At 38.7% G+C, this 24847-nt stretch overlaps 2 protein-coding genes across 5 annotated transcripts in view; both read left to right on the top strand.

The window, feature by feature from the left end:
• The window catches only part of LOC103156719 (tRNA selenocysteine 1-associated protein 1), an 8635-nt gene extending 2374 nt beyond the window's left edge, over nt 1–6261 (top strand). The window contains exons 2-9 of one of the 3 annotated variants that reach the window (XM_007578868.2): nt 2396–2493; nt 2556–2670; nt 2760–2809; nt 2902–3033; nt 4358–4474; nt 4579–4786; nt 4872–4908; nt 6035–6261. In XM_007578868.2, the coding sequence (XP_007578930.1) occupies nt 2396–2493; nt 2556–2670; nt 2760–2809; nt 2902–3033; nt 4358–4474; nt 4579–4786; nt 4872–4908; nt 6035–6195 (918 nt within the window). In that variant the 3' untranslated portion in view covers nt 6196–6261. The remainder of the gene's footprint in view (nt 1–2395; nt 2494–2555; nt 2671–2759; nt 2810–2901; nt 3034–4357; nt 4475–4578; nt 4787–4871; nt 4909–6034) is intronic. The other 2 variants (XM_007578869.2, XM_016664553.1) reach the window with 2 other exon arrangements.
• Nucleotides 6262–8608: 2347 nt separating this feature from the next.
• tmem200b (transmembrane protein 200B) lies at nt 8609–17941 on the top strand. 2 transcript variants are annotated; one of them, XM_016664551.1, is made up of 2 exons: nt 8609–9022; nt 12657–17941. In XM_016664551.1, the coding sequence occupies exon 2, from the start codon at nt 12693–12695 to the stop codon at nt 13950–13952; it is 1260 nt and encodes a 419-aa protein (XP_016520037.1). In that variant the 5' UTR covers nt 8609–9022; nt 12657–12692; the 3' UTR covers nt 13953–17941. The 2 variants fall into 2 exon arrangements, with proteins under 2 accessions (XP_016520037.1, XP_007578929.1); XM_007578867.2 differs by having other exon boundaries at nt 8610–9038.
• The last annotated feature ends 6906 nt before the right edge of the window (nt 17942–24847 follow it).

The following is a 24847-nucleotide window of genomic DNA, read 5'->3' as shown; positions in this document are numbered from 1 at the left end:
GATTGTGAAAAATGTTTATTTAGTAGAATTTAAAAAAACATTACATTAGATTTAGTCATTAAAGGTTTGTTATTCAGTTGAAGGTTGGCTAGCTAAATGTTCACCACATAAAGAGCTACAGGTAGATTAGTTAGAAAAGTTCCACCCCGTTAGGAGAGATTGTGAAAAATGTTTATTTAGTAGAATTTAAAAAAACATTACATTAGATTTAGTCATTAAAGGTTTGTTATTCAGTTGAAGGTTGGCTAGCTAAATGTTCACCACATAAAGAGCTACAGGTAGATTAGTTAGAAAAGTTCCACCCTGTTAGGAGAGATTGTGAAAAATGTTTATGTAGTAGAATTTAAAAAAACATTACATTAGATTTAGTCATTAAAGGTTTGTTATTCAGTTGAAGGTTGGCTAGCTAAATGTTCACCACATAAAGAGCTACAGGTAGATTAGTTAGAAAAGTTCCACCCTGTTAGGTTCATGAACCAAACAGGGTGGAAATTAGGGTGAAAAGTAATCATTTTAAGTAAACTAAAAAATTTCAGACAATGGAATAGAGTTGCAGAGTAGTCTGAGGTATTATCAGATGTCTTTGCCATTTGTCTGTTTTCATTTCACTAGTTGCCCCCATTGACTCCTGTGAGGGGAACAATGAGTACCTGTCATGGGAAAATCCACAACAGGGATGTCACCTGTTTTTTTTCCCCAAATAGAGCCAGGACAAATACTCTGCCTATACTTTGACTTGAAAGAGGCAATTCTGCAACCAATGATGAAAATTGTCAGATTTTAGAATCAGAGACATTGAATTTCCACCCTGTTATGGGACAATCCACCATGTGATGTCCCATTCCACACATATTTTTATTAAATATTGTTACAGAAACATTAATAACTGTGAATTTTTCTGTGCCATGTTGGGAATTGAAGACCAATAAATGCACATATTGGTATACGTTTTAAAATTACCAATATTTTCTATGCTGTCAGTAATAACGAGTAAAAAAAAGTTTTTTTTTGTTTTGTTTTTTTTTACAATACAGACATAAATGATTCGTAACTACATCATGTGTTACAATTTCAAAAATAAAACATATTATATAGTAAAAGGGACACACTCTTTTTAAGAAAGTCATTTTTTTCCCCAAATTGACATGTTTAACCATTTATGGTCTATATGTAAATGTCCCTAACAGGGTGGAACACATTCAGAGATTCAGAGACAATGGTGAAAAAAAAAAAAACACCTGTAATTATTAATTTATCCAATCCTGAACTTGCCCATTATTAATTTCTTATTGTTAAACATGTCAGTGTTGTAACACAATATTTAAAACTTAAAACATTAATACTTTTTTTTTTCAAAAGTCCTGAAACTGAAATGTTGCCGCAAAAAAAAAAATCACCCTGCTGCTAATGTTGAATATAACTAAAAAAAATTTACATTTCCTGGGAAAATACAGTATGAATGCTGTAAATTGCAGAACGATTCCTACATTTTTATTTTAATATGCATATAAACGGAAGATGAGACATAAGTTACATCTTGAAAATTTTAGACTTTGAAAAGAAAACGATGTTCAGTTGTTAAAAAATAATGCCACATGTTGCATCAAAAGTGAAACAACTTTCTTAAGGGATAATTATCCCTTAAGACTGGAAGAATTCAATATTTTGGTATAATGGAGTCAACTATGACTTTTATGCTACATTTTTGTTTTTTCTGTAAACCCATTAATAAGTGTACAGAATGTGTAATAAAGACAAGAACCAGTTTCATTTACTTTTAACTAGGGCTGGACAATGTGGCTGAAAACCTTATTACAATACAAGTTCTTTGTATTAGTCTATCGATAATTGTCCATATATAATTAAATTGTTTTGTTTTAAATCTCTTAAATACTGCCAAAGTGGTGGTGTAACTTGTCCTGTTTTATCCAGTTTTCACTCGCACGTTTATCGTTATTGTTTTTGTTGGGTTTTTTTGAGGCACGGTGGCAAACTGCCACTGCACAAGTTACTCAACAGGTTGTTGCTAGGCAACCAAAGAGTGGGTGAGTTAGTAGATGCCACCAACCTTGCTTAGTTGACTGAGCGATTGAGTGGCTAAAGTATTTCCTCTGCCTACATCCCCCAGAATGCTGTGCAGTTCTGGATTATACTTCAGTAATTATTTTATATATCTAATATAGAATATTTTATCAGATCACGTGATCAATATCTGTTGATATTGATTGCGTTCCTATCACGATCAATTATTGATGTATTGCCCAGCTCTACTTTTAACTGACCAAATGGAAAGTTGTGGTGAAACACCAGTACGTGAACATGGTGCTCAGCAGACTAAGTCATTTATTCCTGGAATGCATTTCTGTTTTATTTGTTGTTGTTTTTTCCACTTCAGCTTGAGACCTACATGGATGAGAAGTTCATCACTAGAGCCTTTTCCACAATGGGGGAACAGGTGGTGAATGTGCGAATCATTCGGAACAAGATGACAGGGTAAGTGTTGAGCCCACAGCCAGCTAGAGCGTTTGCAGTGCTTTCATTTTGACGTTTAACAGTTCTCCATCTCCCAGGGGGGCTTTGGGTTACTGTTTCGTAGAGATGTCGGACGAGGCCACAGCTGAAAGGTGTCTCCGCAAAGTAAACGGGAAGTCCATGCCAGGAGCCAGTCCGGTATTTGAAACTTTTCCTGAACACATTTTCCTTTGTGTGTTGTTTGATGTAAATCCCTTTGAAAATGTATCTACATGTCTTTGATGTAGCCTACAAGATTCAAGTTGAACAGAGCCACATTTGGGAAACAGGAGGCTGGGTGAGTCCATTTAAAGTACCAAAAAACTCAAGAGATTGAATCAGTCTCAAAGGATGCTTTCTGATGTCTTGCTGCCTTTTTCTCTCCTTCAGTCAGATGTTTTCTCTGTTTGTGGGAGACCTGACTCCAGAGGTGGATGATGGGATGCTTTATGAGTTCTTTTACAACCGTTACCCGTCCTGCCGTGGTGGGAAAGTGGTCCTTGACAGCATGGGGAACTCTAAGTATGACTGAGGCACAGAACTTATTTGTGTGCAAAAACATCAGCCTGTCATGTTGCTGACAAGCCATCTTACTGCTCATTTTTATAAAGCTGCACTTATTTTTTGCAAAGTTTGTTTCAGATTCTGTGAGAAAATACTTTCTTCTGTGTCACAAGACATAAATAGATAAATCAGAAATAGCTTAAGTCCATAGAATTATTCTGTTAAAGTAACATCTTTAGGTTTGGTTTTTGTCACCGTGTTTTTCACAAATGTTGGTATGTCCATACATGCAGTGCAGAACAATGTTGCAGCTGTTGTTCAGGTTCTAAAAAAGACATTTAGATAAAATTTGGAGAAAACCCTCTAATTAATTTTTGTTTTTTACTTTGAGACTCAAATGATCATTTTCACAGTGAGAACCCAGTCATCCTTTGTAGCAGCTCCACCTAGAGGAAGTTGGTCTCTGTAGAACAAATAATGATTTATCTCCATTCACTGAAAGACTTAAAGTTTCCTCTTTTCTGTGCTGCAAGTTAGATGATGATATATTCTAACTACACAAAGCTACTGAAGAAGCTGCCACTAGATGGATGGATGCTTTATTTATCCATAGATGGTAACTCTTTCTCAAAGGTTAATTCAATTAATTCTGAAGAATTTATATTGTGTCAATTCAAAACAAACATCATCTGCAGGACTTTGCAATTTAGTCACTGCTGTTTCCAAATATTTGCAATCCAGTTTATGAGATGCAGCCTCCTGCATGGATAGCTCTTTAAAATATATATTATTGTCTTTTGTTTGTTTATTATGTTTGGTTATATTTGTCTAGCTTACTACTGTGAGATATTTGTTGTGAAATGGTGTTGTATCTGTGTGAATAGGAAATAAAGAAATCAGTGAAGCTGAGACTAGTTGATGACTGAGAGGCACAGCAATGTGTGGCAGATTGCTCTAAAACAGTTGTCTCAAACTCCAGTCCCCAACGGAGGAAGGGCCAATGTCCAGCAACTTTTAGATGTCTCTCTGCTTCAGCACACCTGGCTCCAACATTAGCTCATTAGTAAAGCTCTGTAGAGCTTGACTCCATGCTAGTGAGGCAGTTTAGCCATTTAATTAGTGTAGGCCAAGGGATGCATCTAAAAGTTGCAGGGCTCTGGCCCTTGAGGAGTGCAGTCTGAGATTACTGCTCTAAAATCTTCAGTATAGTCATGCTCAGCATATTGTATAGTATCAATTGGTTCTTGTTTTGTCTCAACAGGACTCATATTGATGTTTGCTGTTAAAAAACAAGGTGCCTTCCTTGTAACATTCTGAACTCTGCCCTTGTATTTCACATCAGGGGCTGTGGCTTTGTTCAGTTCCCAGACGAGCGGCTTCAGAAACGGGCATTGGATGAGTGTCAGGGTGCTGTGGGACTCGGGGGCAAACCTCTCAGGCTGAGTCTGGCTGCTAATAAGTGAGTCATTTCCAAATGGGCTACATCAGCGTGCAGATGGATATGTGAGCAGAATCAATGCCCATCAGAGAAATTCAGGAGTGTGTTTTTTCCCCCTCTCCCAGCTTAAGAAACAAGCTGCAGCAACAGCAGTCAGAAAGCAAACAGTCATGGCAGTCCAGCTCAGGATACAGATACGGCTATGACCAGTATGACCAGTACCAGCAGCAAGCGTATCCAGGGTATTACTCCTCATGGGGGTATGATCAGACTGCAGGAATGTATGGTTACACTTATCCTCAGTATGATTACTCGCAGTATGCCCAAGTACAGGTGAGCTCTCTGTGCTAAGCAACTTTTACAGCAACTGTTATTGACAGCAGCCATTCTGATGTTTTATGCTCTTTTTTTGCTTCAGGAAAGTGAAGCAGTTCCAGATGAAGAAGCAGTTGAAGGTAAGTTTTTGTATTGTGGAGTCTTTTGACTGAGTTAAGACTGAGCATGAGAAACCCTCATCAATAGAAGGCAGACAACACAATTCACCATGGCTGAAAGTTTATACTTCTCTCATCCATCTTCTTCCACTTATCTGGAGTTGGGTCGCAGGCATAGCACCCCAAGTAGGGAGGCCCAGACTTCCCTCTCCCCAGCCACTTGTTCCAGCTCCTCTGGGGGAATCTCAAGGCGTTCCCAGACCAGCCGAGAATCGTAGTCCGTCCAGCGTGTCCTGGTCCTCTTCTCACTAGTGGATTTAGAAATGTTAATGATGGCACAAGAAGAATATCAAAACAATATTGTTGCTGCTGCAAAATAGCGAGAGATAACTTCTGTCTGGCTCTTGTATTGTTTTACATAAAAAAAAGACAATATGGTTAATATTGAGGAAAAAATAGAAATGGCTGCTTCTCAGAACTTTTAGAGTGCTTTGTATAAAACCTGTTACTCTCAATTGATTAAAAAATGTAATCAAATTACTTATACACCAGTCCATGTTCAAACATAATGTAGAAATGTTAACTATAAGATGGTTGTGATTTGATGGAAGGATAATAGTTGGGCTACATACTACCTTAGTTTTAACCAAACATCCATCACTTTTTTTTTTTCTTTTAAGAATTGCTTTGCCATAATGGACCTTATTTGACAGGAAGAGGGAAAAGATATGCTGGAAAGAAACCGAGGATGGAATTCCTTGCTGGGATGGTTACATGGAGGTGTCCTCTATATATGGGGATGTTCGTTCTAACCGCTTTTTTTTTGTTTTTTTTTTTTTAGTGAAATTTACCACTAAGTACACCAGTCTGACTCCTCGCTCATCCTTTTCATTCACCATTGTGACTCTCCATTGTTGCACGGAGTACAAGACCGTGTAAAAATGCATTTCTTTTAACTGGGTGGAACCCTCCACAAGAGAAAGGATTTTATCTCAAAATATGTAATGTGATTAATCTGTGCTATGCAATTTTAATGTTAAACTTTTTAGATGTTAACACATGTTAATATTGATGGCCCTAATAAAAACTGTGAAGTGGGAGGTGGTTGTCCAATTTGTAACACTGGTCTTTGTTGCTTGTGTTGTAGATCCCAGCCTGGTGGTGGACGTAGTGGAGACTAACAGGAGCTTTATTGACCTCAGTGAAGAACTGTACGATGCAATCATAGACTGCCACTGGCATCCTCCAGAGTTCTCTGCAAATCAAGACTATATTGTTTCCAACCTGCCTGACCCCATTTCCATATAAAAAACATTTTCAATTCCTTTTTGTTTTATTTTCTGAAACACTGAGGAAATAAATTGATTTTTATTCATAAAAGGTCTGAGTTAAGTGAAATCTCACAGTAGGTTAGTTTTATCTCTCTTCAGTCACTATCTGCATTTTGTTCAACACATTCAGGAGGTTAAAGATGATGGGAAGCTTGAATGTGTAGTTATAAATTCTGAGCAAAAGAATATTAGGAATTGAGGCTGTGAATTGTGAACATACATTTGTCATAGTATGTCACCATTATTAATGCAATAAAATGTTACAGAACTAAAAAGTTTGCTGAAAATTTAAAACCTCCAAGTTATTTTTAGAGCATAAAAAGGAACAAGTACATTTTTTATGTTAAAACGCTTTCTGCTAGAACGTCTCACACACACACACTCTGCCAGGTTTCATTTTCCCATGGTCTCAAAGTAAGCAATACAAATTTACTTGGCAGCTTCTGGGAGAATGTCCTTTGAACAGATGAGACAGAAGATGAGTACGAGCTCAACAAAATTGAGCTTTTTATCAGCTCGCCTTGGTCCAGAATGTATAAAACAAAACCCTTGACGTTTATTGTCCAAATTAACTTTTTTAGTCCTTAAATGCAGTTTTTTCTTTTTGTACTTTGAGTCTAGAAATGCAAAATAAAAAAAATACCTTTAATCTCTCCTGGTGCTGCATAGATCTTTATATTGTTTTTGATGTATTTTTTTTTCACACTGTTCATTTTTCTCTTGCCTATAACATTTTTATGACCGCTAAACAAGGTTATGACTTCCGGCTTATCAGTTTTGTGAATCCGTCATTTAATTTCCCCTTGCAGTGATGTAGTCCAACTTCAAACTACAAAAATAGCTGAACGAGGTGAAGTGGAACACACTGCGACCTGGAAGGGAGTGTGGCGTGAAATGTCTCATTCACATTAAAACAAACAAACAAAAACCAGCAAAAACGAGTTGCTCCAAAACTCCACGTCAGAACAGACGTAAACGAGCTGTGGTTGTGGAGCTGCAATAACCAGGAATTCAGACCAAATCAGTTCTACTTTATATAGACCACATGCGAAAAGAAAGAATTTCAAAGCATATGTCCACTTTTAATTTAGAACTCTTCAGACTTTATTATGCAACACTGGTCCTCTACCACTAGGTGAAACCAAATAGTATTCATGACATTTTGTAAAACACTGTTTTACAAAATCAATCCCATTTAGCCCAGGGTTCCCTAGCAATAAGTATACAGAATGATACCATAGGTTTATGTTAAAACTTATTGTTCATTATGTCCCTAGGACAAAATTTATTTCAAGGCCACAACAGAATTTTCAGATGGCAACCCTTTATAATGCCTTCTTGGGGACTGATGTCCCCATCCTTGCTTGACACCTGGTTCACATAGTACCTAATGTTGACTTCTCTTCCTGAAGCCCTGAGCCAATGTGTAGGGAATTTGTGGATGCCACTTGTTTCTAAGAAAGGCTCTTGTGACTGAGGAGCATAGCATGTGGTCAGTTCTACTTTAGGAAAGAAAACCATCAACAGCAGACTGCAGCCAAAAGGAACAAGTAATGACAAGCTTACAAGAAATGTAGAGAAGTAGAAAGTATATTTGTCTTTGAAATGTATTAGAGTGAAAGTTGTAAGTTCTCCAAAAAGGAAAAAAAAACACTAAAATAAAGATACTCAGAAAATATACTTTAGTACAGTAGTACAGGTAAATGTACTTTGTTACTCGCCACATTTTTATAAATGTAAGCAACACTGAAAGCAGCTGGGTTTTGGGATTCTGTAAGTTAATGAGATCAGAAAACTATAAAATAAAGATTTTGATTCCAGCTAGAGAAACCTAAAAGTAGTGTTTTTGCCAGACATTTTCTTATGTTCATGATGAAATAATGGCTTAGTAATCAACTACAGAAGATGAGACCCTGTTGCATAAATAAAAATGCTAAATTCATGCTGAGTTATACCATTTAATTTTCGTTTGGTATCAAAGTATTTTTTTTATTTGAATAGGATTAACCTATTCATTACTGTCCTGAACAATTGATACATGACCGTTAACCAATTAATTTAATACTTAATGTATTCAGTCAAAATATTTTCTCATAGCTGCACTATGTATTTCCATTTTTTCCACAAGTTCATAAATTATAAGGTCTCTGATTTGTTTCTTATAATTCTCAACACATTTTGTCTTTTTCAATCATTTTGGAAGACAATCCAGAGCAGTTCTGCTTTAAGAACGCTTTCTGCATTTCGAAGAATGTCGCAAACCTTATTTCGAAAATGTTGTGCACAGAATCAGGAATGTTATTCAGTTGACTGCTGGATCATGCAGGCAACGGCCGCAGGAACTCAGTAGAGCGGGAGGGGCAGCTCTCTGTGGGGCACAACGAGTTGGCAGACACGGTGCTTTGTCCTTCTTCACTCTCACTGAGGAGGATGTATTGGAATACGGGCAACAGTTGGAATGACTTTAGCCTGGGCTTTATGTTTCGCAATTGATTTAGATGGATTCCACAAGCTATCAGTCAGTTTAGATCGGAGAGGGACACCCAAGCTTTCTCAAGTGACCGGCTGCTAATTTAATCGATTATAATTTCTGGAAGAGAGATTCCTCTTTTATCAGCAAGTAGTGAGAACTGCAGTCAGATCAACTCGCTTGTCGAGGATTATGCCGAATTGACGGTGTGTTCATTGAGCTGCTGGAGGCAGAAGTATAGGAATGGTGCAACCCGGACAGACTGTCAAATTCTGCTCGGTCTCTAACAGGAGGAGATTCCTCAGCACAGCACGTCGCGGTACGACAGTCTAAGATTGGTCATCGCCAAGGTAAACAAAACGATTTTGTCCTTCCAAATAAGAAACTGTAGACTAGTTTTTATTATGGACTTTATGCGGTCAGCTAGTTCCTACGGCTTACTGTCCCTGGCGTTCAGGCATATTAAGCTTGTGAGGCTTTTGCACTGCACACAACTAAATATATAAGTATTATTAGGTTTTATTGACGTATCACACCCAAGAAGGTCATCAGACATAAACATTTATTGTCATCTTGTAACACAACTTGTGGCTTCTTTGGAGCGAGCTGGCCTTTAATTAGCTGCCTCACATAGTGGGAAGACAATAAATAATAAAGATGAACATAGCCACACTCAGTTCTGCCTCCCCCAGAACATTGGGGGTCAAAGTGTCTGGACACTCTGCTTTCAAGTGTTCTTGATGTGTTACTGTCAAGTGCGCTCAACACCCATGACATTTCTTTATAGCATAAAGTTGTCTGCTCAGATGAACAGTGTGATGTGAAATATCCCATCTTATTAGCCCTGCTACAACAGACACGTTTGTGAACGTAAGGACATCTAAATGTCACCAAACTATTCAAAAAATATGCAATGTATAACCATGGTTATGTATACTTATGAAAAAATGCAGCACCTCAGATTGCATCCGTGATCATTTTAAGTGAAAATTGGCATGCAGTGTCAAAATCAGATTTTGATAATCAATATAGATGAGAATCAATTACTGCAATTAAAACATATCCATAGTCTCACAGTGTGATGTAAAAAAAAAAAATCACTTCAGCCTAAGATTAATTTAACTTCTCAAAAAACACAATCACACTACAAGATTTTGTGTTTAATCCATTTATGTTTTTAAGAAGCCATGAATGCATGACATTTTTGGGGTTTTCCATTATGTTTTGTTCCTTACCACTGACAAACCATCCTGAAAATAATTAGTGACCTCAAGTTCAAGATCAACAAGGACGTCATTGAGTTTGAACCAAGAGGTGTGAGATGGGGAAAAAAGCTTTTAAAACAAATTAACTCCAAAAACAGGGAGGAGGAGGAAGTTTTATTTAATCTAAAAACAAAATAAAAGGTAAAAAGCTGATATTACAAAAAATCTTTAATGATGTCAGTTTAAAAAGTAAAGGTAATTAAAAAGTTAGACATGGGCTAACCAAGTCTAACATTTAATGTTTTTTTTGTTTGTTTGTTTTTTGCTGTTCCATTTTGACAAGATTACAACTGTTCATATCAGTGCTGGTAAACAAAATCAAAAACATAAAAATACAAAAGAAAAAAAAAAAGTCCTATTCTCAAATTATTTTTCTGAGCTATTTTTCTGTTTAAGTTTCCCAAGGATGGCTGCAAAAAATAAAATTCTAGCATTAATATATATAAAGCAGACTGATTTAACTTTTTTCACTTCAACAAAATATATTGCAGAAAATATATTTTCTTCTTCAACTGATTGAAAGCATGTCCATACATATCATTCAGATGCTGTAATAGTTTTGGTAAAAATTCCAATCTGAGAGTAAATTATCTCTTTATAGGAGAACAGTTAAGCACCTTATCAGCTGCTCCAGATTCAGTTCATATGAAAAATATTTCCCCAAAGAGAAATTAAATTTTGCAATTCAAATGACCCAAGTTTCCTCAAAGAATCATTGTGATGGATATGGAAGGGATCTCCTTTAGCGGTCTCCATTACAGCAAGAATGAAGAAGCCACTGACCAAAGACGTCCAATTACAATTTTGTGAAGAAAATGCTCAGGGTTGTCCATTATATTATTTATTTTATTGTGCATTGTTCTTTTCACAGTCAGCTCCAAAGGTTCCAGCCCAGTCCAGAAAACAAAGCCAGCCTTCCTTAACACCTGTTTAGAATTTTTAAGGCACAGACTGTGATGCTGCTATCCCCACCAAAACCTTCTTCACAACAGGCTTACAGAAGATCTGTAGCATGTTGGAGGAAAAACTGAATGATCTAAACTTTCTTAAACAGTACCTTTCATTGTGTGTGCAGTCTAAACATGGGTGGTTTCCTAAATGGATGCCTCCAAGGCCAAAGCAGAATGTGTTGGTTTTCTTTAACCCCATAAAGTGAAGTAGTACTTTGCATAATACTTTGCATATAAGGGCGGAGCAGCCCCTCCAAATATTAAAAAAGAAAAGATGGGAAGAAAGAGGAGCAGGTAAATTAGCCAACATGCCAAAAAAGAAGAAACATTTGGGTACATATACACAACTAATTTGAGCTCCTTATTACATATACTTGAGGCAATTTCTGCAACAAAATGAAAAATCGATGCCCTGATTTAGGTTTTTTAAAATATTGGGACCGATACAAATTGGATCGGTGTGCATCTCTAATAAAAAAATAAAAATGGCATCATAAACAGCTGAATGTTGACAAGGGATTTATATATCAATAGCTAGTTATCTTGTGAGAAAAAAAGGTATGATAGTTGAATTTGAGTTTGGCTGCTTTCGCTCCTTTGTATTTTGTTTGTTGCTCTACTGACTCTCAGATGAAACAGATCTGCATTTAGGCTTCAAATACTGTCTAAAATTAATTCTAGATGTAAAGGAAACCATCACTTTTAAACCAAATATCTACCAAATTTACAAATGTCGATTGATTCACCTATTCACCTTCACCTATTACCAGGAGATACAGATCATACATGAAAAATAAGATCCTGGATACAACTCGCCAATATGAGCTTCATCTGTAGAACGGCCCAGCTCAGCCTCAGAGGCAGGGCTTGGAATAGAGCCACAGCTTCTCCGCCTTGAAAGGAGTAAGTTGAAGTAGTCTGGGTTGCTGTTCAGGATGTTCTGAGGTTTGGATAGAATGGACCAGCAAGAGTCTCTACTTGATTTGAGAGACAAAACATTTGTGGTATTTAAAACTCAACCTTTTTATTATTTTCAGTTTTCTGGCAAGAACTCTAATAATAAGTTATAATAAATCAATCAATACACACCACTCAATATTCCTGGATTCCTACATTAGTTTGTGATATGTGTTGCTTTTCCTAGTATAATCAATAAATCATCAAATAAATTATGTGCAGTAGGATAAATCTACAAAAAGTGATGTTTCTGAAAATAACATTTTGAGCTGTTATGAATGGATGACTTAATCTGACATCTTCTTTTGTCATATGATGTGCAAAAAAGATATGAGCTCCATAATTATTCAAAAAGGTACAAAATTGTTGCAACATATTAAAAATTTTTCCATTATTTTTTTATGATATCTAAAATTTGAGGTTGTCAGAAAAAAACATTGCATGACAAATATGTGGCCACCCATAGATAAAATACTGGGATGGGATAAGTGAAAAGCCTGGAAGTATGCCTAACTCAGATGCTGTTAAAGCAAATGCAGTCATGTTGGTTCTTTTAGTTTTACACAGTTGCTTCACTAAAAGTGAGTGGCAATGGTTTCATAGATATATGCCTAATCATTGTGATCAAATATTTCTATACTGTGTATATTTTCATCCAATTTTGCATCCAAGTACAAATTTCCAATTTGTACTTGGAAAAGACACTCAGATGAATTCTATTATAATTATTCTTTATGTTCTGCCTGGTGGATTAGGTGTTAACTGCATTAATTCTTCAAATGTACTTTTCTCACAGACTTCTGGCAGAGTTTAAGCAGGACAAAACTGTGCCATGAAGACTGAGATGTGCAGAGGCATTAGACCACCATCTCCTCCCTGCAGACGGAAGCCGCGTTTCTGTCTACGAGGCAGAATGAAGAAGGACAGGATGATTCAAGGCAAGCTTCGCATCCGTTCTATGCCCGGAGCATTCCTGGTTCTGGGGGTCATTGTGGTAGCTGTTGGAACTGCTCTGGCTGTAGCTGGTTACTGGCCCTATCGGTTTTCAAGGTCATCCATAATAGAAGATACAGAACTGGAAAGCATTTCAGATCCACAGCCATCCAGTTGGAGTCTGGGTACCAAGGGGTTCTTTTCTCCAGCCAGTCTCCTCCATGGTGACCGCATGAAGCTCCTGGGGCCAGTAATCATGGGAGTCGGACTATTCATCCTGATATGTGCAAACACTGTCCTATATGAAAATAGAGATAGAGAGACTCAGATGCTGCTAGCTCAGATGCGCAATGTTATCTGCTCTGTATCAGCAGCTGTGCCCTCTGCAGGCCTCAGAGACTTGGCAGTAGCCAACTCTATGACCAAACACTATCAGTGGGTAAGCAGTCTGCCTGCTGCTCATCTCAATATCATGTGTCTGCAGCAGCTGGCATGCTCTGAGCCCCTACTGCAGACCACCTACATCAGGGACAAGGAGGGCAGTGTGGAAGGCATCTACCAGCAAACAGACCTGAAGACAGAAGCTCTGACTCATCACAAAGAGTCAGAGCCTGTACCCTCACCCCCTTCAACCTTGTGTAAGTCATGTGATCACTGCCAGGTAGACAGTAATTCTCAGACAGGGGAAGAACTGTGGAGCAAGCACTGTTTCAGTTTACAGACTGCCCCACTCCTCAAGCTTAATTTCTGCCTTGTGTCTGCTAGCTCCATGTCCAACCTTAAGCTGGAAGAGGTGGATTTTCCTGCTGCCCAACACAGGCGTTGTCAGAGTATGAGCTACAGGACTAAGCCTTACAAAGCCCAAATTGGGCTGCACTTCGAGAAGGAACTCTTCCCATGCAAAAAGAACATTCAGACAAATCAGCTCCAAATCAATAAAAAAGAGATAAGTTCCCAGGGTTGTGTGAGGATCCCTGTAGAGACAACAGATGCAGAAGAGGACCAAACCGGTGGAAGCTGGCCTCGACTAGAACTGGGAAGTGGGAGACGATACCTGAAACTGGAGAACAAAGAGGACTCTGTGGACAAACTCCTGGACCAGTTGGAGCATCAGTGTTCCTACTGGGATAAGAGTTTTGGCTCTGGGCCATTCCAGTGACAGATGTTGGATTAAAAAAAATTGAAAAATAAGAAAACAAAATAGTTTTTCTATTTTTAGTCTTAAATTATTTGGGATTAGATAACAAATGATGTCATACAATATGGACAAAATTATTTACCAGCAGAATTTTTAAAAATTGCTTTGTTGTGGGTGAAGTGTTGAAGAGCAACGATGACTTTTTAATTTGGATAGAAGTAGTTGAAGCTCTACATTTTTAAAGAACAGGAGCATCACAAACTGGCTGCTGAAGAAAATTGCTTGCCTTTTCAATTTGGTTTGGCAGTAAAACAAGAAACTACCATTTCTTGCCAAATGAATGGGCATGTTTCCCATACAAAAATTGTGCACTGGTAGTAATGACACACAGTAGTGTTACTTCTCTATAAACATTTCTGAACCAATTTATCAGGGCTCATGAGGCCATAAAGTGCTGACAGCTCTCAAAAAAATGGAACTGCTATATAAAATGAGACATCTTTACTTATGTCTCTTATGACAAATGCAATTGCATGTTACAATAGACCACATATGCAAACTAAATGTCAATGAAATGTTATTCTGCTATTTGTCCAAAATAATTGTAACCTTTTCTACAACTTGGATCTTATTTTCTTGTTTGGCAAATATTTGCATCAGTTCTGATTACATTATTTAGTCTTTTTGCCTGCCCTTATTGCCAGTTCACATGGCATGCTGTACTTCTAACTTGTGACATCAATGTTTTGACTTAACTTTGAGCTACTCCTCTAAGTATGCACTCACAATGTAGTTTCCTCTTAACTAGCACTTTGTGAAACTTCATTTTCAGCACATTCATTAAATGGTGGGATCTAAGTTCTAAAAAGCATCTTCTTGATGTTGATGGATATGATAAGCTGAAATGGCCAAACCATAAAGAAGACTTGGCTTCTTCAGGCATGTTGGTGCTTCAGTATTTTACACTTAATTTAAGACTAAGTTTTGAGCAAACATCATCTCTGATTTTATTATTTTTCATAACTGAAACTAACCATTAACGACATCCTGGACCTCCAGGGCCACCCAAGCCAAGCTTTCACCACATCGCCAGTCGGGGTAGGCTGGCGAACTTTCTGCATCACCCGGGTTGGTTTCCTCATTGCCCATTATGGGCACACCACCAGGATCACCACCGGCCTTGACCTACCGTTTCTCTCAGTCAGATTGTGACACACCGTGCATCATTAGTCAGATGACCTGGACATCCAATACATTCGCCCCAACTGAATCGATGGAATGAGTCTTTCAAGCCTCAGCATGCCCAATCCGGCATCGTGGGTATGTGAATACAGCAGTCCATGTATTGGGATCATGTAGATAGGAGTTCCACCGATCTCCCAGGCATCACAGCCTTTCAACACACCCTTAGCCATGTAGAACCTGTGGCACTTCCTGGACTGAACCTACAGCAAGACTGTGTTTATTTTTTTCTGCCCCATGACATCCACTATAATAATGAATAATAAAGAAAAGTCAGTGTCTTCCACAAACTTGAAGTGAATGCGATAAAATAGCATTCACTTCAATGCCATCCCACCATACATGACGGAATGGTTGCTAACTGGTTGAAGCCATCAATGCAAGCTGTGCTGCTACTTAACACAAAATCAATCAAAACCATGGATAATATCAAACATACGTCACCAGTTTGTGAAGACTATTTAAGCTGTCAGCTTCCTGCTAAGTGGTACTGGCTGTTTTTCTGCTGCTTTTCAGCCTCAGCGTCTTCCCAGCTTCCAAGGTCATATATATAACAATATGACCCTCAATTAAGGGAATGATAACTGGCTATCATTCCCTTTAAGTGTTGACCTGTTGAACAACATGGGAGTGTAGTGATGAGGTTGGAATGTAGATGGCAAACCCAACTTTATTCAATATTTTATAATAAAGGTGGACATATTTAAACATGTCCACGTGAGTTGGCTGAACAATGGATTTGAAAATTGTACAGTTAGCTGAAACAGTGGCTCTTAAAGGGATCTTTGATTAGCTGTAATAATAGACTTTGAGAAATATTTATTTTAGATGTAAAAACAGTACACTAATAATAGTTGAATAATTTTTATAAATTTTAATCAAATATTGTCACACGTACATCACCATGTTGTTCACGCTGCAATACATTCTGGGTAAATGAAGTCTATTTGGCGTAGCTCCGTCCAACCAAAACAGTGATGAGTAATGTCATTAAGTCTTTTCAAATTGAACTGGAGCGCATTGAAATCGATAGGAATCCAGAAATCACAAGATGAAGGTAAGGAGGAGCAAACAGAGGAAGAGGAAAGAGTTGGTGTTTTACTGCTGCTGCCACCTTCAGCTTTATAAATGAAACACTGAATGACACGTACCTCTGGTGGTGATCCAGTAAGTAGTTTCATAACTCTGTATCCGATCTTCATATTAGTGTCGGTCTGTGGTTTCACATTTAGTACCAGCAGCAGTAGCAATAGCTCCATTATCATCTAAAAGAGCTCCTAGTACCGCTTGTCTCTGATGCTTCTCCCAGTGTCTGTAGATCTGGTCTGACACCGGTCTTCAGTCCAGTGTCAGTTTGTTCAGTACCTGCAGCAGTAGCAGTAGCATTTCAAATAGGTTCCATTGCTCCACATCAATGTTTCTCCGATCATCTTTAGCTCACTAGCTGGTGGTAGCGGGGTTTAGGCGCTTTTTGGTTAAAAAATGTCGGCATGGCATTTGTTTTTAGCTTGTGAAGGTAACGACCACCTGTTAGAGCCATTGCCAGTTTTGCTCGTACAAATGACTCGTCTTCTGGAGAGAAATGCACTTAGGTCCTTTGGAAGTCGTGTCTGATATCACAAACAACAATTTTGTAATTAATAGGAAAATTACAATATATTTAGACGAACATGTTCGACTAATCATGGATCCCTTTAAGAATGTTTTCCTCAGGTAATTTATCTTAAGCCATTCAATTAAAAAACAAACAAATCTGTTTGAAGGGAAAGCTGAAATAACAAAAAAGTTCTATAGCCTAGTTGGTTAGGGGTTTACAGGCTTAAAATAACACACTGTTGAAGCAGAAACTAAACACATTTTAACGTGTAGATTTTGAGAGCCACTTTATGAAACCCCCCTGCCCCACTCTTTGATCAGGGGAGTTGCATAGCTTCACTGAAGTAAAAATAAAACAAACATACTTCACTGAAGGTATGTTTTTTGGTGAATGGCATATTTTTACCTCTGTTAATGCTCACATTTTTACGAATGTTTTTACGCCTGTACAAACGTGAAAAAGTTTTTGATAATTTAAAAAAGTTACTTTTTAACATAATCTAATGTTTACTTTTACTTTCCAGTCATTGAAAGGGACAGTTGTCTTCTATATGCCTTTCAAAGACAGTTGTTCTAGAGGTTTGATCTAGAGGTTTTGTGGATGCTATAAGACTTATTGTGCAACACCTCCAGTTTTAACGCTTACTGTTAAAGTTGGAAACTGGATGGAAATGAGTAACAGTGTTAAGCATTTATATGTCCTGTGATTAAGTAACATGGTGCCTCATCCTGTGATGTCATATGCGTTGTTAAGATCCAAAGTTTTTAAATAAGACCCAAGTCATAAAAAGACAACCATTTTTGTGTCATCAGTATTTTCTTATTATTAACATTAATGGTTTTTAATTGATTCTGAGTGTATCTTTGTTTATGTGGTCACCACACTCCTTTACTTTCTCAGCCCTTGATCTCATCATCTGATTTCAAAGGAAGATTGGTTTGCAAGTCCACCTGGATCTTGTGTAATTCTTAGTGTCTGGGTGAGTTCCACCATTCTGCCTTTTATGTTTCAGTGTTTGTGCTGTCTGTTGTGTTATATGAAACTCTTAAAAGCAATATGATCAATCAGATAGAACAGTCAATAGTAGTGTCTTGCCCTGTGTACGTAGCAGGTTTAAATGTAATGGTTATGCTTGTGTTGCTAATGTTAAACATCCAGTTAATAGGAGATTAAAAAAGAATAAAAAATAGCACTCTCCTCTCAGCTTAAATTAGAGCTGTGTGTTGATGTCTCAATTAAAACTGTCCAAAAACTGTCCCTGGTGTAGATTTTTCAATGCATATACTCATCTCTCTGCACAAATGAATCAGTGATGATACTTTTTCCCTCCTGTTCCACAGTAAGAACTTCTTCAGTTGTAAGATCATGTAGTGGTTGGAGGTTCTCGTTGTAGTGTAAATCGTCTTGTGGTCATTATTCTGAGCTGGCCATGGGGCACAGTGATTTGTTTTTCTATCACTAGGTTTAGCAGATTGTATGACTGCCCTGGGGCAGGTCCACATCATCTCATTTCATTGGTCATTTAAAAGATGACTTTTAGGTTCTAATGGGTCATAAAGCTACCCCACAGGATTTCCTTCCTCTGACACCAGAAACACAAGAGAGTACTGCAAAGTACTGCTTGGAGTTAAAGCTGCAGTATTTAACTTTTTTTTTTTAAAGTAAGTTTTTTTTTATAGGTTGAAACTGTCAATATCTTGTGACAGTATAAGACAAATAACTGAAAAAAATTGAGCTCCTCTAGCCATTGTTAAACAGATTAAGAATATCATCAGAATTTATGTATCAGAATAACAAACATAATTTACTTGTTTATTAATTGTAAGGCTTCATGTTGTTTTCACATTGCCTATTTTACATATATTGTCCAGTAGAGCAAACGAAGCACTGCGGCGCATCGGCTCATGAGTCGAATGATTGGATGGATTGCCTCAGTGCTTCAGGAAGCTTCATCTTGCCATCACTCGCTATAGGTTTATAATTCACGACGTCATCTTGATTGAGAGAAGGTTTCTTAAGGTTTAGCTACAACGACTTTAAAATCTTGTGGTATGTGCCCATTTGCTAAAGGTAGATATCTAAAATAGGGATACAAATAAAAGGAGAACACTTCTTTAAATAATTGGTTTGGGTGGTTTGGTCCAACATGCAAGTTGAAGGTATGGAAGCAGCCAGGGGCGCAGTATAGGGGGTGAAAAGTGATGACAATTCTAAGGGCCCTGATCAACAGTGGACCCTCTACAATTTAATTATTTATTTTTTGTTCATAGAAATAAAAAAAATAAAAAAATTGGGGCCTTGTCAATTACAAAAGTAATCATATTGTATTTTCAAAGATTGTTTTTAAGATTGTTTTTAGTAGTAAAAATGTAATGTACCCACTCCCAGATCCAAAAACACATCCATATTTGCCCCGACCCCCCCAGAAAAAGGTTTCACAAATCCCAAACATGGTTATAAAGATTCTTCTTGAAGAGGAGAATAATCTAGTCCAGATTTGAAGTGTCCAGGTGCAGTAGTTTTTTAATTAGAGCAGATCTAGTATGATCCAGATGCAAAAAAAGTGGTGAATATCAAACGTTTTCACAAATCCCAAACATGGTTTTATATATCCAGCTTGAAGAGGAGAATAATCTAGTACATGTTTGAAGTGTCTAGGGGTTGTAGTTTTTAAACTAGAGTCTACTAAAGATGGGGAAGGTAGTGAAAAATTAGGTGGAATCGCCCTTTAGCTATTGGAAGCTAGACTTGGAAACCAACTTCAGCCTCTTGTTTTTCTCCAAAAGAGGTGAGTAGACTGTGTGAGATTATCAACCATTTAGCATAATTAGCTTAGCTAAAACTACTATTTGCCTCCTTTTCACTAGCATTTAATGAATTAAGGAAAAAAATTACCAACATTTAACTTGTCCCTTGTACCTTTTACCACTTAGCAATAGATGAGTCAGTCAGCAGCAGTTATAACCCACGTCCCTCCTGACCCATCCTTTCCTGAATGAAACTAAAGCTGCAGTATGTCACTTTTTTATAAATGTTTTTTTTCACATATTTGTTAAAACAGTATGGTATGAGAGGTAATCTGTGAAAAATCTATTTCCTCTGCTTTCTCCCAGTGCTAGAAACAACCAGTCAGTGGCAGGAAAGTTTTAGTGCTGTCAATCACAATCTCATGTGTTGCTCTCATCCTTCCTGTTGCTGGGATCAGGCAAAGATCACGCCCAGAGTTGTCTTTGTGAATAAAAATGGGTTTTATTTACCTTAACACAAGAAAACTTAGTATGTCACACCTGGTGCCTCACGCTCCTCAGCAGACGAAAAACAGAACACTCACTAGCATAACGGCACGTTCAAGGAACACACATAAAACAGACACATTCAATTACATATAGGAAATATTAGTACAGACGATCAAGGCATAAGACAGACACAAAATAAAGTTCTGAAGGAATTAACTTATTATAATAAACAAAACAAATTGGGTGGGGTACCTGTGAACTATAATAAACATGAACAGTAAAATAAATAAACTAATAAATTTAGTGTATCTCACATTACTCCCCCCTTGATTTGTGCCATGCTGCTCTGCATAGCACAGAGCTGTGCAGATTCAAACTGTGAATGCTCAGTTTAGTTAGCATAGCTACTAATGACGGCAGATAAACAGTTTCTTGTAATGATAAGTTGTTTCTCCACCATTAGCACATTTAGCAGTGAGTGAATGAGGCTAATTGACAGTGCTAAGAACGTCCTACTAGTTCTGATTGGTTGTTTTGGTCAGAACGGTGTAATGATTTGTGGTTGTGGCAGTGAGGAAAGACGCAGGAAGGCCCAGGTAGACATGATGAAAATAATGGTTTAATGATAAATCCAAGTAGTTGACTCAGGAGCACAAGGAACAGACAGTGTCAGAACCCAGGTGAAAAAAAGTATACTTTAGTATATTTCAAACATACTTACATTTGTGAAAGTCCACTTTAAGTATACTAAATATTAAGTGTACTACCAATAAATATATCTGAAGAATACTAAAAGTATGCTTGTACCAATTTTGAAATTATAACTTTAAACACACTTAAACATAATTGTACCAAAATACACTTTTTACTAAAAGTGTATTTTGGTACAATTATGTTAAATAAAAGTATACTTTAAGTGAGCAAAATATATATTTCCCCAAGTGTAAATATACACTTGCTCAAGTATATTTAAAATATATTTAAAATATATTTTGTGTTCACTTAATTCACTTAACACTACTTTAAATGATTAATTTCACTATGTTGTAAATTACATCTTAGTGTATAATTTAGGCTAATAAAGTATGCCTTTTATAACTTTATTTAACCGGGTGAACCCCGTTAAGATCCAGATCTCATTTTCAAGAGGGACCTGGGCAGAAGTCTGCAACACGCAGCAACCTGATTACAAAATAAAACTAATTAATACATATGCAGAAGTATGCCTTTTAGTCACCTATAAAGTACTTTTCATGTAATTTTTAGGCATACTTTTAAGCACCTAAAAAGTAAACCTTTTTAGGTGCCTTTAATAATCTTTCACTATTTTTGTTAAAATTGCAAAGAATAAAAAAATGATAATCATGATGTAATGTTGTTTAAGAAAGCACCCAATCCATTTTCAGATAAGATGTAAGATCAACAGGATTAGCTCCAGTTCACACCCCAGACCAGACGGTGGCGGTATTCCACACTTCCATTTAAAAAAAAAACGCCATAAAGAGAAGAAAAAACTTGAACGCAGGGAAGATAACAGACGCTGTTCAAATTCGCCATTTTTACTCGCTTAATATTGCCTTAAAAGTAGAGAGGGCCTTGACAATAGTTACTAATTTTGGTAAATTCAAGCTGGTGACGTCCTAGTCCGAGTTAGACCAGTGTTTTTCAACCACTGTGCCGTGGCACACTAGTGTACCGTGAGTGATCGTCAGGTGTGCCGTGGAAATGATCCAATTTCACCTACCGTACCGTACCGTATTTTCCGGACTATAAGCTATACACTTTGAACATGCAGCTTTTCTGTGGATTTTTCTTCAACCACCAGGGGGCTCTTTAGCAGGGGGTGAGTCATTGGAAGTCAAAATTGGAATTCAAAGAAGAACGCGCTAATTTTCATTTAGAACAAGCACATGCTAGCAGCAGGCACGACGGAGAAATGTTTTCAAACTCATATGATGCAGCTTCTAAGTTGAGGAGTGTCGATCTGGCAGAACAGGAGGGAAATAGAGCCGCTGCACGTAAACTCGGCGTGAACAAAACCGGATTTGGAGATGGAGAACTGTGTCCTTAATATATCCAGCAGTTATTAGGACGCAGGTCTCTGCTGGGTCCTTATGGGAAACCGAGAGCGGCAGAGATGCCAGCGGCCTGTAGCCCGGTGCGGCTGATATATGCAAGTTTCCAGGAGGGGGGAGGCGGGGTGCGCTCATAGTCCGGAAAATACGGTAATTGGTCTTAAAAGATTTTTTGAAAACGAATTAATTATCTGCAAATACTGCCATCTTTGAGTGTCTTTGCTGTAGTAGTGACTAGCGACGTAATCATGTAATTTTATTATCACTAGATGGCAGTAGGTACAGAGCATTTTACATTAAAACATGATTAATGTTTTAATCAGTTTTAAAACTGTCCTGTGTGATGCATTCATGCATCACACACGACAGTGGTGTGGCACCGCGGTAAAGCTAGCCGGCTCTGACTCCAGCCGGCCCAGCACACAATATACAAGTGCGCGGTCGCTCAAGACATTATGGTACACCCATTTACGTGCTGCTTTCACAATAAAAGCGCACATCCGGTCCATGTTAGAGCTACTCAAATCCGGCCGCAGCATTTGCAAACNTTTTCATCACGCCTTCATACATTTCTGCAATTGCTGTCTGGATCCTGAATGCCGATTTCACTTCATGTAAAAGTGTCTCTGCGATGATCTTGACGACCGGATCTTGTACATGTATACACTATTGCCTCAACAGATACTGAACAGCTGGAATGAAACGACGAGTCAGGAGTCGTGGTGTGATGCGGGGAAAGTGGAGTTGGTAATAATCCTCCTCAGGCATTTCCAGGCATTGATGTTGTTTTTGACTCGGGTGGTCGGTTATACATCCATAACAGGTTTCTTTGAGGTGTTTCAAATAGGTGATATTGAATAAATGAAGTAGAGCTGTTTTTACGCCGCTGATGAGCGTAGTTGACAACCGCCCATCAACTTCATCTTGATGTGAAACTGGAGAAGCTGGAGGGGGTGGTGGAGATCTGGAGAAGCCGCTAGCTTGCTCTGCTACCGGTTGAAGGGTAGACTCGAGCAGTCCAGTCTCTGTACCATATTCAGGTACGGCTGGCGTCGGTTAAGATCCGAAATAGCCACTAACCAGCGCTGCAACCTCCTCCTGCTCTGCTGTCGCTTGAGGGGTAGAGTGAAGCGGTCCGGTGTCCATACCATAATCCGGCATGGTAGACATTAAAAAATGTGTAGGAGAGATCGCTGGAGATGAGGTGGTAGAGGAGTACAAGACCGGTGAAGGTGGATGATATGGCTCCATGTAGTAGCTTCCGGGGGATGCGGGAGAGAACAGACTCCCTGAAGATTGAGAGCATTCATCCCAGCACGGACCCCACATCACCAGCTTGTGCGCTCCATCCATTCTCGCAGGTCGACGGCGGTAGTCTCAGGCAGGAAGAAAAATGAGGAATGTGTGTCAGGAACCTCGAGGCCGTGTTCATATATACAGCAGGGGGGGGTGTCCTCAAGAGGGTGTTAAGAGGGTGGGTCCCTGTGAGAGAACAGGGAGTTCCAATTCCAATTTTTTCTTCACCGATAACATCTCGCACCAAGAACGAGAGTTTCGAAACTGGACTCAGAAAGTGATGGAAGTTGGGGATCGTATTTCTGACCTGACATCAAGCGGTACAGCCAGCATTGTCACCGACATCTAGATTGATAGCTTCCAAAACAAACAAATCTGGTAACTCCGGTTTGTCAGCTTGCTTGTAAAGTCCACCGACCTGTTGTGGTACTTCTCGACGCTCATTTTGCACTAATGAGAATAGCACCGCTGGCTATCATCGCCCAGGAAACACTGTTTTCTGCCGCATTTTGCAGTTCGTGAGCTGAACAGGTTTCCACAGTCATCTTCGTTATCATGCTCCATGACTGACTCACCAGCTTCACTGAAGTAGGGGATTGTATACTTTAACACAGCCCAATCGTTGGAGGTCAGGCTGCACGTAGCCGTTAGCGGTGCGAGTTCTTCATCTTTATCCAATTGGTACAGGTAAAGCTCCCCCCTTTCATACTGAAAAACATAGCCGAATGACCCCCAAAGCCCATAAGGCTCCAAAGACCAGTCTTCTTTCAGTTTCTCAAAAAAAGACGGCCTCTGCACCCGACACACATAAAATGTATTTTTCTTAGGAGCATCCTGTAGACGAGGTGAGTACTCAGAGATTGACACCAGGGTCTCACATAGAATAGATTATCTACTCGTCAAGAGCCCCCTTGAAGACTCAGTCGACAGACCAGGTGCATCAGAGGTCGAACACCCCTCCCCAGCATTATCCTCTGCATGGTCCGATTCCAGGTACACATCGGGATTTCATATATGAGGGGTGGTTCTTGACCCTCAGTAAGAGGATGAATTTGTTGATGATGACTTCTGTAGAAAACGCTACAAGTAGAGCGCTGTATTCTCTAACCCTATTTATAACTCTCGCTTCCGGACCACCCACTGAGCCCCCTCCCTCACTCACCCCCTCCTCGAACTTCCGGACCCCACACTGACCCCTTCCCCACCCCATCCCCAAACCGGTAGTCCCGCCTGAAAAAAACGGAAGTCCCGCCTCATAAAACCGGAAGTCCCGCCCACCTGTCAAATTTGATTGAAGCAAAGGGTGTGCTTAGCTTCTCTCTGGTGACCTGTCCAGGGTGAACCCTGCCTCTCAGCTGATGACTGCTAGAGATGGTCACCACCAGCCCCCCTCGCCACCCTGCAAGGATCAGTGTGTTCAGATCATGGATGGAAAGCTTTTAAGGTAGTTTGTCTCCTTAAGTCCACATT

The sequence above is a fragment of the Poecilia formosa genome, unplaced genomic scaffold, assembly GCF_000485575.1.
Source record: "Poecilia formosa unplaced genomic scaffold, Poecilia_formosa-5.1.2 Scaffold495, whole genome shotgun sequence".
Lineage (NCBI taxonomy): Eukaryota > Metazoa > Chordata > Actinopteri > Cyprinodontiformes > Poeciliidae > Poecilia > Poecilia formosa.
The sequence above is the reverse complement of the archived record's forward strand: the minus strand, read 5'-3'. Positions and strand labels throughout refer to the sequence as shown.